General features: G+C 42.5%; 1 protein-coding gene across 1 annotated transcript in view; it reads right to left on the reverse strand.

The window, feature by feature from the left end:
* Window positions 1-7,305: 7,305 nt before the first annotated feature.
* Window positions 7,306-15,583, reverse strand: part of KL (klotho) — a 59,343-nt gene continuing 51,065 nt past the window's right edge. The window contains exon 5 of the mRNA XM_075062689.1: window positions 7,306-9,805. Coding sequence (XP_074918790.1) covers window positions 9,468-9,805 — 338 coding nt within the window. The 3' untranslated portion in view covers window positions 7,306-9,467. The remainder of the gene's footprint in view (window positions 9,806-15,583) is intronic.

Consider the following 15,583-nt stretch of genomic DNA (forward strand, 5'->3'; position numbering starts at 1 on the left):
CATGGGAATGGAAGAACACTAAGCCCACTCTAGAAGACAGACTATTATGCTTGATCATTCACAACACTGCAGTTTGGGAGAACCTGATCATTTTGCCAGAATTCACTGAGCTTTGGCAGGATTTAAGGTGCCTCCAATAAGCGTTTGACTCTTCCACTGTTAGAGAACAGAATTTTGTTAGTCTATAACAAAACTTTAAAGCTCAGTTCCTACTGTTCCCCCTTTTGACACAAGCTGACAGACAATATTCAAGGTCTTGTGGGTTGTTTCTGTTAGGAGGAGAAACTGATGATGGAGTGTGAATGCCCCAAAGAAAATGTACATAAAATCCTGTTTCCCACCCTGACCACAGTAGGAATCAAACAATAAGAGAGAACTCTGGTGTGTTTCTGTGATGTCTATCTCTCTCTCTTGTGTACATGCGCACAAACACACTCAACCAAACAATAACCAGCCCCACGCATGTGCATTCAGCCCCCAATTTATCCCTTCCACTTACATAGCTCAGATTCCTAACTAGCCTTGTGTGTGGTCTGTGTTTTGGGTGATGGCTCCTATTGTTTCAGGTCTCTAGACTATTCCATAAAAGGAGCTTAGCTGCTTTTTACATTATCCTAAATGATGGTTGGCTCTTGTGCCCATTTGCTTCAATGCGGTTCCACCCAATGCCCACCATAATACCACAAATATGTTTATAGTGATCTTTCCCTTCCATTTTTTTAAAGGAAGCACTAGTTTTTAGTACTAGACTGGAAATAGATTCTAAGATGAAATGATGTCATAAACAGATTGTTAAGGGTTAATGTCTCTTTTACCTGTAAAGGGTTACAAGCAGGGAACTGGAACACCTGACCAGAGGACCAATCAGGAGACAAGATACTTTTAAATCTGGGTGGAGGGAAGCTTTTGTGTGTGTTCGTTGCCGTTGTGTTCTTCTCTTGGGGGTCGAGACGAGACCAGCACATACGAAGGCTCTCGTAAGTTCGGTGTCAAATAGTAAGTAAGACACAGGCACGTTTAGTCGTTTAATGTGTTTTCTCATTTGCAATCGTGGATCGCTGGCTGGTTAACTGTTATATAGTTAGTTGCTGGAAATTTTGATTTGGATGTACTGGGGAAAAGTTTCTCTCTATGTCGTAATCTAAGTAACACTGGCGTATATTTACATCTGATGTTAATCGAAGAATAGATTTACTTTTTTCCTCTTTTAATAAAAGATTCTTTGAGAGACCTGATTGATTTTTCCTGTTCTCTTGTTTAATCCCAGGGGAACTTGTTAAACCACCAGGACTGTGGGAGACGGAGGGAGAGTGGAACGCTCTCCATGCCTAAATCTGTTGCCTTGTGGAAGGGAAGGGACATGCTTCTCGTCTGTGATTTAAAGGTGTTGGGATCAGTATGGTCTCTCATGTAGCCGAGAGGGAAAGTCGGGCAGGGAAGGAGGGGGAAGGTTATTCTCCTGGTTTTAAGAACCCAAGGGATTTGGGTTCTTGGGGTCCCCAGGGAAGGTTGGGGAGATCAGAGTGTCCCAAAACACTATATTTTTGGGTGGTGGCACTGCTATCAAATCTAAGCTGGTAATTAAGCTTAGAGAATTCATGCTAGTATCTCATTTTCTGAACTCTAAGGTTCAGATCTGGGAAGGAATACTATGACAAATGGTGTGAATTTACTAGTCAAGAAGCACTTAAAACAGCATCTCTGGTTTTAGAGGCTAGGTGGGGACAGTCCCAGGAAAGTGATGCAGCAGTCTGACATACTCCACAATAGTAACCCTACAGTTGTCCACAGCAAGAATTCACATTTCAGAAGCCAAAACAAACTCATTCAAGAACTGTATTTCCAGCCTAAATTTCACCACATTCCCAGATGGCTCCTTCTAACCCTGAGTAGCTCACTTAATGCAGCAAAAAACCTTTGGAAAGCTTTATCACCACCATATCGACCAGCATCACCATCACAGCTGTCACCACACCAACATGCTAGCACACAGGCATTCACTATTACACTGTTTGCCTCCTTTGTCCTGAAAGACTTTTTGACAGGACCAAATGGGGATTTGAGACTAGATGATGCCATCACTGCTGTGGCTAGGTTCTGAGCAATTCCTGAGATATGAAAGTAAGGTTTCTGATATATTCTAATATGTCCATTTCCTCTAACCTTATTACTCCTTTTTCTTTTCATCCTGTGTCTTGGCTAAGCCAGTCAGCACAAATCTAGACTTGTTGTGCTTTGCTGTGTCCAGGTTGGCAAACGAATAGGTTTGCAGTGCGTTGTGCCTGTGGTTTGTCAACAGTTTACCAACTACACATATCAAAGAAAGAAGCAACTTTTCCCTTTCGTCCCCTCTTCCTCTCCTCTGTGCTACACCTCAGCTTTGTGTGCCTGACGAAACCAGACAGAACTGTCTCAGGTAAAGCTGAGCACTATCACCTAAAACTGACATTTTCTTCTCCTTGGGAAAGGCATTTGTCACCTAAGAGACTTCAGACAAAATGGATCCCCTTTGAATGATTCCATGCCTCTAAAGAGAATAATATGGTAGTTTGATAAAATTAAAATTTATAAAAAAATTTGTTTTAAATATTTTGACTCTTCACTGCCACTATCTTCATTTCCTAACCTTCCTGCTGCCCGCTTTATCCTTAGCTGCTTGGGAATGTTTTTTATATCTATCTATCTATCCATCCACATACATACACACAGAGAAACTGTAGTGCCAAAACCACATTTATGTAGATAACAGTACATCTACAGTTACTCTAAGGCTTATACCAGCATAGATATGGCATAGAAAGGTAGGGCTGGAAGAGATCTCGAGAGCTCAATTAGTCCAGGCCCTTGCACTGGGGCAGGACCAAGTAAACTTAGACCATCCCTGCTAGGTGTTTGTCCAGCTTGTTCTTGTTCTTAATCTCCAGTTATGGGAATACCACAGCATCCCTTGGAAACCTATTCCAGAGCTTAAATACCCTTATTGTTGGATACCTAATATATAAACTAAATCGCCATTTCTGTATATTAGACCAATGACTTCTAGTCCTACCTTCCATGAACATGGAGAACACTTGACCATCATCCTCTTTATAACAGCCCTTAACATATTTGAAGACTTATCAGGTCCCCTGTCAGTCTTCTTTTCTCAAGACTAAGCATGCCCTGGTTTTTGTTTTGTTTTTTACATTTCCTCATATGTCAGGTTTTCTAAACCTTTTATCGCTTTGGTTGCTCTCCTCTGGACTCCCTCCAATTGTCCACAACTTTCCTAAAATGTGGTGCCCAGAACTGAATATTGTACTTCAGCTGAGGCCTCTCCAGTGCTGAATATAGGAGGCCAATTACTTCCCTTGTCCTAAATTCAACACTCCTGTTTTCACACCCCAGAATTACATTAGCCTTTTTTGCAGCTGCATCACATTGTTGCCATATATTCACTTTGTGATCCACTATAACCCCCAGATCCTTTTCAGCAATACTACTGCCTAGGCAGTTATTCCCCATTTTGGAGTTGTGCATTTGCTTTTTCCTTCCTGAGTGTAGCACTTTGCACCTGTTTTTATTGAATTTCCTCTAGTTGATTTCAGACCAATTCTCCAACTCATACTGAAAATATTGTGTAGTGCCGGACCCAGGACAGATTCATGCAGGACTCCGTAAGGTACATCCTCCCAGTTTGACAACATTTTTGGGAAAAAATCACAGCACTAATCAACAGAGCTATGCTGGTAAACATTTTAAATGTAGACGAGACCTAGTTAGATGCAGCTATTCTGGCAAAAAAGTGCTTTTGCCAGTATAGATTATTCCAGTCTGACAATCAAAATAAGCTATATAAGCAAAAGCACTTATATGTTGGTATAAATGTATCTACAGTAGGGCTTTTGCTGCCAGAGCTATGTAGGAAAAAAAAACCACCATATATAATACATCTGACATAGCTATGCCAGCAAAATTTAAGGTTAGATCTGGGCTTAGTCATTTGCAATAATCCCCCAAATACAAATTATTGTTAATGTTGTGGCAGCAGAAAACTAACAGATTAATTAAAAATTATCCTAAAAATCCTGCCACTAAAACTTTACATAGGGCACTAAAAGGCCCATACCCTTTTTGTTGTAAACAGAAAACTGGCAGCTGTACAATTAAAATAAAGTTTGCAGTCTGTGATGTACAGTAAGTGTGATTCTATTTCTAAGGGAGGGCATTATGTCTCTCCTGGAGCTGCAAAGCAGGGGACTACAACTGCCTTCGGGCCCTTCCCCACTGCATTTCCCTTTCCCCTGGTCAGGTAAGAAGGGGAAAGATCATCCTGAACCAGGAGGTGGCCAGGGCCTCTTTGGAAGTTTAAACAGCAGCCACATGCCAAGCAGAAAACTGGAAAGAAACGGGAAGCAGGAACAGATGCAGAGCCGCACATGGAACAGGCTGTGACTGCTGGACATTACAGCTGGGCAGGTCTGTGTGGGACTTACGGGAGACCAGCAACCACTGGGCAGGGAGCCAGTGCCGAGAGGCCCAGTAAGAAACAATAAATGAGCCTGGCCTGGAAACCTGCAAGCACTTATCTGCGAGAAATAAAGATTGGGCTGGAGATGGCACCCCAGGCACTAGGGCTGAAGAGCCCTGACTCTGGATTGGACTGCCCCTGGCACCCAAAGAAGAACTGCTATTGCTCACTTTGAACTGCAATTGCTGAAGCCTCTGTACCTAGGGTATCTGCAACCTGTCCCTTTCCTGCCATTCTTTGTAAAAACCTTTCTCTTAGCCATGAGTTTGAGTGGTTACTAGGACTCACCAGGTCTACTTCCTGAAAGGCCTCGCTGCTGAAGCACCTACAGTGCTTGCCTATGAGATGTGGTACACTGGGAATGCTACTGGCACCCAAAGGGTTTGGGGCACAGCGTAAGTCCAATAATAGCAACAACATAAATACAACATATACTGCATACATTTTGCAAATACTTTCTATTAGCATTCATTCTTTATAGCCTGCTCCAGGACATAAAAACAGCAGATTTCCACCTCTATCACAAAAATATTTTGAATCAAAATATAATTTCATATTTTACAACAGTGTTAGAGCTGTAACTTTCAGTAAATTGGCAATAATGTACATTCTATTAGCACAGTTAAAAACAACACGAGCATATGCATTTCACACAGCCTATTAACACCTATTAACAGATGCAAAGGCTTGTTAATTTTCAAAACTAAAGTATTATGCTATGTTTAGATCTCACTATATTTTTATAACAGTGTTCTGTTGTTTAAAAATTAAAATCTGATTGCTGTCCAGTCATGGCACAAGCTACTATCGATGCTCTCTTCACAGAAGAGTGTTAAATCACCATTTACAAATAAATATCGAAAGCGAAAAAATGCCATCTGTACCACACCCTGATTACTGAGGAGGAGCTGAATCACTCTGCAGGAGCGTAGTGCAAATGTTACGCAAGCCTTAGGGGAACGATGTCCAATCTTGGACCATTGAAGGGCAGTTTGGCAGTTTTCAAGGAGTCTGAGAACTGCTCCTAATGGCCATAAAATGAAGGAGACTGCTGAGTCTATACCCTGGCATGTGCTCTAGCAAATCAACCTGCAGTTTGCTTGGGCCATGTTAAAGGTGCAGAATTAATTCACTCAGAGTTATACACTGTTCTGAAAAGGTAAAGCACTTTATAAGCGCTAAGGTGTTATTTGGCCAAAAACTTTCCTTTGGTCACTCCTGTCTTATTTAAAAAGAGATTGCTCAGTTGTAAAACAACCTGCATATGGTACTGAAGTAGATAGGATATTGTGGGAAATATTTCTGGATATATTTATATTGAATCCATGAGGTCAGTGTTCTTCAGTGGTATTTAAAGTCAGTTTTGAAAGTAAGAGCACAAAAGGCTGTATTATTTCTACAGGTGCTGGCAGCATTATTGTATGGGATAATGTTTCTCTTAAGTCACTGATTTACTTACACTAGATAGTCAGTAAGCACCATTTGAAAACTCAACATTTGCCACTCACTGACTACAGTATCACCTAATCTAAGTATCAGAAGAACCTGCAATGGTTGCAGATACTCGATCAGTTAATTTGTTTTAATGGTGCTCGGCCTCTACTGATTTCAGAGATGGAAATTTTCACTCTGGTGATTTTTAAAACAGCACAGCATGATCGTCTGGCTGATCACATGCCAACCTAACCATGGAACTCTAAACAATCCTATACCTGGTCCAGTCCACACCAAACACATTTATCCTATTACTACTTGTGAGAAGACTTTATACATTCTTACTACGACTGGTCCATCCTAAGTGTCTTGCTCTATATAAATGCAGTTGAGGAATTAGGTTGTTGTTTTTCCTATGGTGCAGGTGTTATTACAAGTTGTTGCAGTTATTGCACCACTGGTGCAATCACTGATGCAGATAAATGGAACAGACATGTCCCTGCCATCTTTTTGCTGCTCTATTTATGTCCCCCTCGATGGGAATGCAGGTTTCAGGCATTCTCACTTCAGGCCTCCCAGTGCCCCCAACATTTCAAAATGTGGCTTCACAAACGACTAGCTCAAGATAATAATGCATTGATCTTTCCTAGGTAGTGAAATAGCCGCATGTTAAATACACATTTTAAATAGCCACCCAGTGGGGAAGAGAGTAGGAATATAAAATACTTGGTTTGGGTTAGGATTTTCAGAGGTGCTCAGCATATGCACACACACAATGCAGTCAGTGAGAGCTGCACATGCTCACCTACTTTAAAAATCAGGCCCAGCATTTATTATTCTAGCATAGTTATAGCAAGGAAAACTAGCACATAGATATATTTGGCCATGTATATATTAAATATTGTCCTTTTCACCATCAGTTGAGTTTTCCACCTGACACCAGAAGTAAGCTATACATTAAATATATAAATAGGTGACTCTTTACAATGACATGGAGAAATCTATATAGCTCTTCATGTAGTCATCAAGAACCGTCTTTTTGTATTACAGTCCATGCAGCACCATATGGCAGCAGGTAAACGTAGAAACAACACAAAGTAAAGTTTGAAAATATATTCTCCTTCAGCAAACCTTTCCAGGCTAATATACATTTTCTATATTTTATCACCTACCCAGAATTTGTCACCTGAATCCTCATAGCAAAATATATATATATAAGTGCAAATGGAGACTCTTGTTAAGTCTGAAACTAAAATACAAACATAGTAATCACTATGACTGAACAATAATTATTTTCTATTTCTCTACATAACCTAAATAGGAAAGAAATATAATCTAGTTTGCAAATGAAAGTAGGCATATTTCACATATAAATTTCAATTTACAGTAGATAAAAATTCACATTCAATACAGTAACATCAGCTTCTGCTAGATAAACTACTTATAATTGACACAGAGCATATTAGATTAAAAAATCCTTTCCAGTGATGAACATAACTCACGCGGCAATATGGAAATAGAAGCATAAACACATCTGAAAGACAATGCAAGCATAGAGATAGAGAAAACAATCACTGTTCTGCATTATGCAGAGTGGGCTCCTAATATACTGATTCGTAAGTCAGATTGGAAAAGCCCAAAGGTAATTTTGCCTGTCTCTAATTTCTATGATTCTATTAATAAACAGTGTTGCTTTTTTTTTGCTAATTTAATCCACTGAGAGAGAAGGGAAAGTCGCTCAGACTTTCAATGGGATTTCTGGATCTGAGCGCTATCCAGGCCTGATCCAATTCCCATTACAATCCATGGAAAAGACTTCAATGGAAGTTGGGTCAAGCTCTTAGAGAATAAATAAGTGAGCTTCAGAAGCAAGGGGTGCAAGACTTAAATCCTTGGCAAACAAGGCAGCAGGTTGCCAGGCTAGAGGTGTGAAATTTAAAGGCTTAAAGCAGTGGTCCCCAACCTTTTTTGTCTCCATGGATGACCGTGGCAGCGGACGAGCATCCGCCAAAATGCCGCCAATAAGCAGCAACGTCAATAGGCATCGCTGCCGAAATGCCACCGAAAATCTGGATGACGCTGCTTGTCGGCTGCATTTCGGCGGATGCTCGCCTGCTGACCAATACGCAGGGGCATTTAGATGCCCTCGGTGGGTGCTATGGCACCCGCAGGCACCGTGTTGGGGACCCCTGGCTTAAAGCCTCTAGACACATAATTCAAACTCAAAACAAATTGTTGGCGGGAGGTGCACAAGTAGGAGGAAAAGGTTCTGGTTACTAGGTGGTGGTATGGGACCATGCTGCATTTGCCCCCTGCACCCTCATAAGACATACACTTTCCTGCTTTCAAGCACAGCAAAGGTCAGTGCAGTTCTCCCATTTGTCAACTAGGAGTACCCCAGATCCTTCACATTTACTACTCTCCCCCTTCACCAAACAAAATAAGACCCTTTAATCCTCTTTAACTCTCCCTCATTCAAGGCCTGGAACCTACCCCCAGTGTTTAATTTGTAATGGAAGAGGTGCCAGGGCTCAAGCAATTAGGTGCCAGGGTTCAAGCAATTTTTTTATTTTTATAACTGATGCAGCAAGCCCAGAGGTGCCGGGGCTATGAACTACCAAGCCTGGAGGTGCTGGGGCTCACCCTGGCAAGCTCTGGCATAAATTAAACACTGCCTGCCCCCTTGCCAGGAACCACCTTTATTGCCCTCCAAACATGAGTCAATTCCTCTTGCTGCTGTTTCCTGATGGATTTGTCAGGTTAGACGCAGCAAGGCGGAGCTGGGTTACGCTCCACAGCCTGGAACCAGGGCAGTGGACTGGCAGGGTGACAGCACCAATAGAGACAGAGCAAGTAGAGAGTGTGGGACCAGCAGCCTGCTTTGCAGTTAAGTGATTTACCCAAAGTCACCAGCACAGCAGGGAGAAAGTTCCCTATCTCTTCACTCCCTGTCCTCTGCTGTAGCAAGAAGACTCTCCTTTCCCTTTTGGTACATATAGTTGTTGAGTCTCTACTTTCCTGGTAACTTAAATCATGTGTTTGTTTGGTATCAGGTGCCATAACACCTGGTTTGGGGAGATGGTTTCTTTTGTTTCTCATCAGTCTTTCACCCTGAGAACTCCACATCTGTATTTTTCCACTACTATATGTCTTAAAGTAAAACCAAACCCAATTTACATCTAAGTTAATACCCTTGTTTGTGTCTCCACCATCAGGCTAATTGTAGGCCTTTTTAAAGAATACCTTTATCCGAGTGGGAAAAAAACCTGCCTCAATCAAAGTTCTGAGATAAATTTGATGACAACAATCAAGGATCTGTCATAAACCAAAAGTACTAAAACACAGAGAAGGATTTCAGGACCCTATGTTCACAATCCATTTTCAACTTCAGTGCTTCCCAGTACTATAAAGTGCAACTGGCTCCCTAGTATTGAAGTGATTACAACCTTGTGCGTCATTATTTCAGAATTCTCAAGGGAATGCAGATGAAAGAGTAGCGAGTGCTGGATGCGAAGGGGCAGCACTATTTCCACCTTCTTTCAACCCTCCTGGAGTAGTAAATAATGAAGAATACAGTAACAATAAAAGCAAAGAATATAAAAGATATAAAAGCTAATAAAGATTTTCTGGTTTGGAAAAGGTTGCATTCAGGGCACAAGACAAGCATTTCTGGGCACAGTCTATCAGGAGTTTCTGAACTGGGAAAACCATTATTGTCAATTATTTCTCTGTAATGTTTCATTGAAGGCTTCGGCTCATACTGATTAGCAATGTAACGATAGAGGCCGTATTTGGGAGCAGTCCTGTCATTAAAAGAATAGACAAAATATCCCCGTAGGTTGACATTATCCAAGGTGTATGCTGCAAAAGAAAACAAAGGGAAGGGGAAAGGAAAATAATCAGTTATTAATTTATTTAAGAACAATGCTGTGTGCTACTGTATGTTGCTGAGGAAGTTCAGAGCCAAACCCACATCTGAACTCATTTCCACAGAGAGAGAAGCTAGATATGCATACATACATTACAAGGTTATCATTAAAAAGTGAGCATTGGATGACAATTACGATACAGCGTGATCTGTGATAACCACACAGTTTTTCCTTTTAATTAAAATATATATGGTAACTCTGGGGTAATGGTTGGCCTATTAATGCAGGTATAGATCTGTTTGTATAAAACAAACAAATAGTAAAATACCCATGCACAGACATAAACTTATGGTATAACATATAACTTGTGTGGTCAATGAATACATCTTCATTCAAGGGAGTGAAACCTAGGGGCATGGAATCCATCACAGAATGCGGCCAGTGAAATTATCTTTTTAAAGGCATGAAAAAAGCAGTTTTCATAATTTTCTACATGATATGTTGTTTGGGGGTTGGGATTTTTTTAATTTTCTCTGCTTACCCATGCTCCCAGCAGTGAAGAAAAATATGGTGAACACAACCAAGCTCTTTACACAGTGCTTCCAAATGGCAAAAGTGGAGAGTCACATGAACCATTCCTGCCCATGACACCAGAAGAGCATACACACTAACATGGGGGGAAGGGTGGAGTTGGAATAGTCAATGTAACCTTCCTCAGTTGGTAAATCCTGCATTATCACATCAGAAATCATTCCAGGTCATGCTATGTGTATCAACCCCATCTCCTCAAATTGCCCTGTGATTTTGGACTGAGGTGACCTGTGTCATTAACTGAGTCAGTAAGGTACTTAAGCACAAGTCTAGCTTTAAACACATGAGCAGACCCACTGAAGTCAAGTTAGGCATGTGCTTAAGTACCTTGCTCAATCAGGACCTGTCAACCATGGACTTTATTCAACTGACATCATCTCACAGTGTATCTTCAACTCACATAAGTAAAGTTGTGTATGTGCACAAGTGTTTGCAGGAGAAGGCTCTTACTGAAGGTACAGACTTCTTGGCAACAGGCCGTGCAGTTGGCAAGGAGAGTCAGCCTGGAGTGAGGCAATTAGTAAGGCTGGTGTGTAGCACTGGCAGTAAATTGCCCCTTAGCACAGGTATGGAATATCCAACAGCAAATATTGGGATCTGAGAGTGTATTTTTATATATAACTTTATTTACGGGCATTCAAAAATATTATCTGCCACAATTGGTGGTTCCTTCACACATTCCACTAGAATGACCAATAGTTACTCTTTTTCTTTGTTGTAAAGTCCTGTACTATCCAGGTACCTGTAGGCTGGAAGGCCCAGAGCCTCAAAGGTATTTAGTCACCTAACTCCCATTGATTTCAAAGGGAGTTAGACACCTTAATACCTTTGACCATCTGTACCAAAGCTTTTCAAAGTCGGCAACATGCAGCTTTTTGGCAGATGTCTCCCACTGCACAGTATGGCTTATACTTACAGCACTGTGCAAATTATTTTTATTTCAGGGTGGTGAAAAACATTATATTGGGAGACGTGAGGTATTATTTAAAACTGGTCTTTTTGGATAACTAATTTAACTGTGCAATGTTACACAGAGTGGAAGACAAGCGCTTATTAATTTTGTAAATAAATCTAAATAAATAACTAAGCTCCTCCCTCCAAATCCTTGTGAGGGACAGAGGTAAGATTTTTTGTTTCAGTTTCTCCACCAGTAAAATGGTGATACTAAGACAGAGAGGTTGAAGGACTTGCCCAAGGTGCATAGTGTATGAGAACTGTGATAAGGAGTCAGGAATTCCTGGCTACAAGTCCTGTAAATTCCTGGCTCAGTCCACTAAATCATACTGCTCCCCAAAGGCAATGTTTATTTTTATCCCCATACACACAAAATGTAAAGGGAAAATATTTTCTTGTGCTATTTTTTCTGGCTCATATATCTGTGTGTTATTTCACTGAAGGTGAAGATGTAAACTATGCAAAATTGTATACAACATTCAGAACCTGCTATAAACATTGTGGGCACAAAACTGACATCTAACCTAGTTTCAGTCCAAAAGGAAAAAACTGAGAAGAAAGTAGATTAATTGCTGGTGCAAATGGAGGTTACTTACCTGTAACTGGTGGTAACTCTAGATGTGTGGACCAAGCAGTGTCTGTTGGTCTGCACCTGCACCGTAGCTCTCCGCATGCACCGAACCAAGGGCATAAAAGGCAGCATAGAACGTGTTCCTCCAAAAATGGTCAAATTTAAATTACTGCTCATGCCCCAGCATAAACCACAACTGTCTCAGCCAGTTGGGCACTATAAGGATGACTTGAGCCCTGTCTTGATGGATTTTCTATAGAACCTGTGGTATTAAAGGAAAGGGAGGTAAGGCATATCTCAGGTGATCCTTCTGTGATAGCAGCTCATTGTCTCCCACTGAGCACTTGCCTAGGGGAAGTTTCTTGTTCACCTATGGGACAAAAAGATTGCAGGACAGCATTTCCCATTGAGTGAAGACCTTGTTGAGAACTAAATTGTGAATCTTTCATTTGTGGTTCGTGGAAAAATGTCTGGTGAGACTGTTCATTAGGTGAGAACTGGTGAGTTCTTCATCCTGGTAAGTGTACCGCTGAAAGGGTTTATGATGGCTGATGCACCTATTCCAGAGGTTCACTGCCTCTAAACCACAAAGGATCTTGTTCCCCCTGAAAAGGAACCAAGAGGTTTGTGGATAGGACTTGCCAGAAACTTAATCAGGCAGCTGCTGTGAATAACTTCCAGTACCCATTTGTCGGCAGTTAGGGCCTTCCAGTTGCAGACAAATTAAGTAAGGCATCCTCCAAAAATCTGAAGAGGGGAATGATATGGCATCAATAAAGAGAAGGAGGTCTTAACAGTCCTATTAAAAGAAACTGTTTGGCTGACGGGTCAGAGTTAGATGCAGTGGTAGATGCTGCAGGGGCTGCATTTCTGGGATGATAAACCTTCTGTCTTTTACAAGGTGGTTCCTGAGGACATTGATGCAAACAGGGCTTATATCCCTATACCCCTGTCTGTGATATTTTCTCTTGGGGGTGGGGCTATAGATCCTAGCAAGCAAAGAATTGTTCTGAAGTCCTTGAGGGAGTGGAGAAATTCGTCTGTCTTCTTGTGGACCAGACTGATCCTACCAAAGGGCAGATCCTGAATGATATTCTGCATCTCTCTAGGAAAACCACAAGTCTCTCCCCAAAACAACCTCTGGAGGCAGTGTCTGCAGCATTCACCATGACCTGAAGGGAAGTTCTGGCCACCAATTTGCCCTCATCAATTAAAGCCTGAAAGTGGGCTCTATCCTTTTCTGGGACCTTGTCCTTGAAATTTAGAAACAGCATAATTGGTAAAATTATATTTGGCTATGAGGGCCTGATAGTTTGAGATCCTGAACTGGAGGGAGGTGGAAGAGAGGACTTTTCTTCCCAGAAGAGCAACCTACTTCTGTACCTTATCAGAGGGAGTAGCCATTGATCCTTGCTGCCTGGATGTTTTGGTAGCATTTGGTAGCTTAGGCAATGGGTGTGAGAATAAAAAAAGACGGTTACTCACCTTTGTAACTGTTGTTCTTCGAGATGTGTTGCTCATATCCATTCCAGTTAGGTGTGCACGCGCTGCGTGCACGTTCGTCGGAGAAACTTTTACCCTAGCAACACTCGGTGGGCCGGCAGGTCGCCCCCTGGAGTGGCGCCAAACACTCAGGGTTGGAAGTCCAGCAGCTGTTCAGGTTTTTGGGAAAGTGGGGGGGGGCAACGTGAAAGAAAGGAAAAGGAAAAATTTTATTTTTTCCCAATCCTGGGGTTTTCCCCCCAAGTTTTCCCCCCTCAACCGGAAACCAGAAAAACTGTCCTCTCCAGGTGAAGCAGATACGCGTTTCCCCCCTCTCCCCTCCCCTCCCCGCAGTGGCTGGCTCTGCCTCAGCTCAAGCGTCCTCTCGGTTGCCCAGCTGCTGCGCTTGCTGTTGCGGAGACGCAGAATGCTTCGGCCAGCGGGCCCCGTCAGGGGAGTAGTCAGACACAGTTCAACAGTCGCGGCGGGTCCCGCGGCCAAGGGGCAAATTGCCCACTTGCACCCCCCTCTGGGCGGCCGGAGCCAACTCTGTGGAGGAATGAATAATATTTAACACCAGCATTGGACGAGCTCAGCATCTCAAGTATTCTTATCAGTGGTGGAGATAATGCCACACTTTGGCGCATCCTGACCAACAGCTAAAGTCCTAAAAGAGCACCTTTTGAGGTACATATCTCTATTGCATGAGTGAAACTGAAATGGTCCCTAGGCAAGAGCCTTTTGTAGAGAAGGATTTATTTAGTATCTTAAAAATCCAACAGTAATGCATCGAGTGCACCTTTAAAAAATATTAATAAAAAATAAAACAGAAATAAGACCTTGGTGATAGTTTTCCTGGAGCAAGCACTTCTCCATGAGCTTAAGTGCAGTGCTTTAATAGTTTAATTCCAATCAAAAATTTGTCTGTCCACGTCTTGAGCTTGTAAGAAACACAAAAGGAACCATTGGCCCGTGGTTAGTACGAAGAACTCCTCTCACCAATCCCAGCATTCCTCCTGCTCAGCTTGCTGCTGGATGCCTTGCTTGTGAATGTCTCTTTCTGGTTTTTCTGTGGACACTGGGGGACACTAATTCCTGTTGCTACCCTCGCCAGGCCAGCATGGATTGGGGAGGAAAGAGGCTGTCAGGCAATGTTGAGTCTCCAGCAGGGGCAGGGAAGGCCTGCATACGCCCCTGTCCTACTCCCACTTTAGGTGTTAGGCTAAAATATCTCTAGCAGCGCCCGGATTACACCTTAACATGTTCGCTAGGCACAGCATCTCAGGCACGCAGCAACACACACCCCGCTATGTCTACGGCTGACCTTTCATGTCTTCCATAAAAAATGAAACAAAAAGATATAAATACTGCTCCCCAGGAAGGCACGAGACTCTTCTGCAACACACAGCACTCACCAGCTCAAGCTGGTGTGCAGCCACCCACCCCAGGCGAGATAAAGGGTAAGGACTATGACTCACTCACCATGGCAAGTGGTCCCTGGGCGTATTCCTGTCCTCCTGTAGGACGCAGCAGAGCATTTGATGTTCTAGCTCCGCCTTGCAAGTGAATGGGCACAGACACAACCCTCCCTCTCCTCCCAGCTGGATGGATATTGAAGGGGTCTGGAGACGTTGCCAGCACCTTCAGGCAGCCACACACAGCAGCACAGCTCACAGAGCACCCCAAGGTGGCTTGCTCACTCTGCTCAGCCACAAGCTGCGCGGCACAACCCACTCAAGAGCCACCAGCTGCAAGGGGATCGTATGTATTAACTTTTAATCCACTTTTAACTTGTTAGACAACCCCTAGGCACATGCTCTATCTAATAGGAAATCAGCCTGATCTCATGGATGATTACCTCTTCTACACCTTGGAACTTAGGGTGGAAAATGCTGTATAAAAGTCTAGATATAAACAACTACTCGGAAAGCAGACTGTAGACGAAGAAGTCAGCATGAGATTATAAAGATATGTTAAAACAACAAACAAGCCATGCAACAGAAAGCAAGGGGGCCTCTGCTTAGGGCCAGGGTCAAAAGAGGATGTCACTGCAGGCTGAATGAAGGAAACACTAGAGACGAAATATTGTCAACAGGCAGGGAAACTACATGTTAGCAATGTCAAACTACCCAGGCCGAGAGAGGTTACCACAGACAGATAACATTTGATATT

Source organism: Chelonoidis abingdonii, chromosome 1, assembly GCF_003597395.2.
Source record: "Chelonoidis abingdonii isolate Lonesome George chromosome 1, CheloAbing_2.0, whole genome shotgun sequence".
Classification (NCBI taxonomy): Eukaryota; Metazoa; Chordata; order Testudines; family Testudinidae; genus Chelonoidis; species Chelonoidis abingdonii.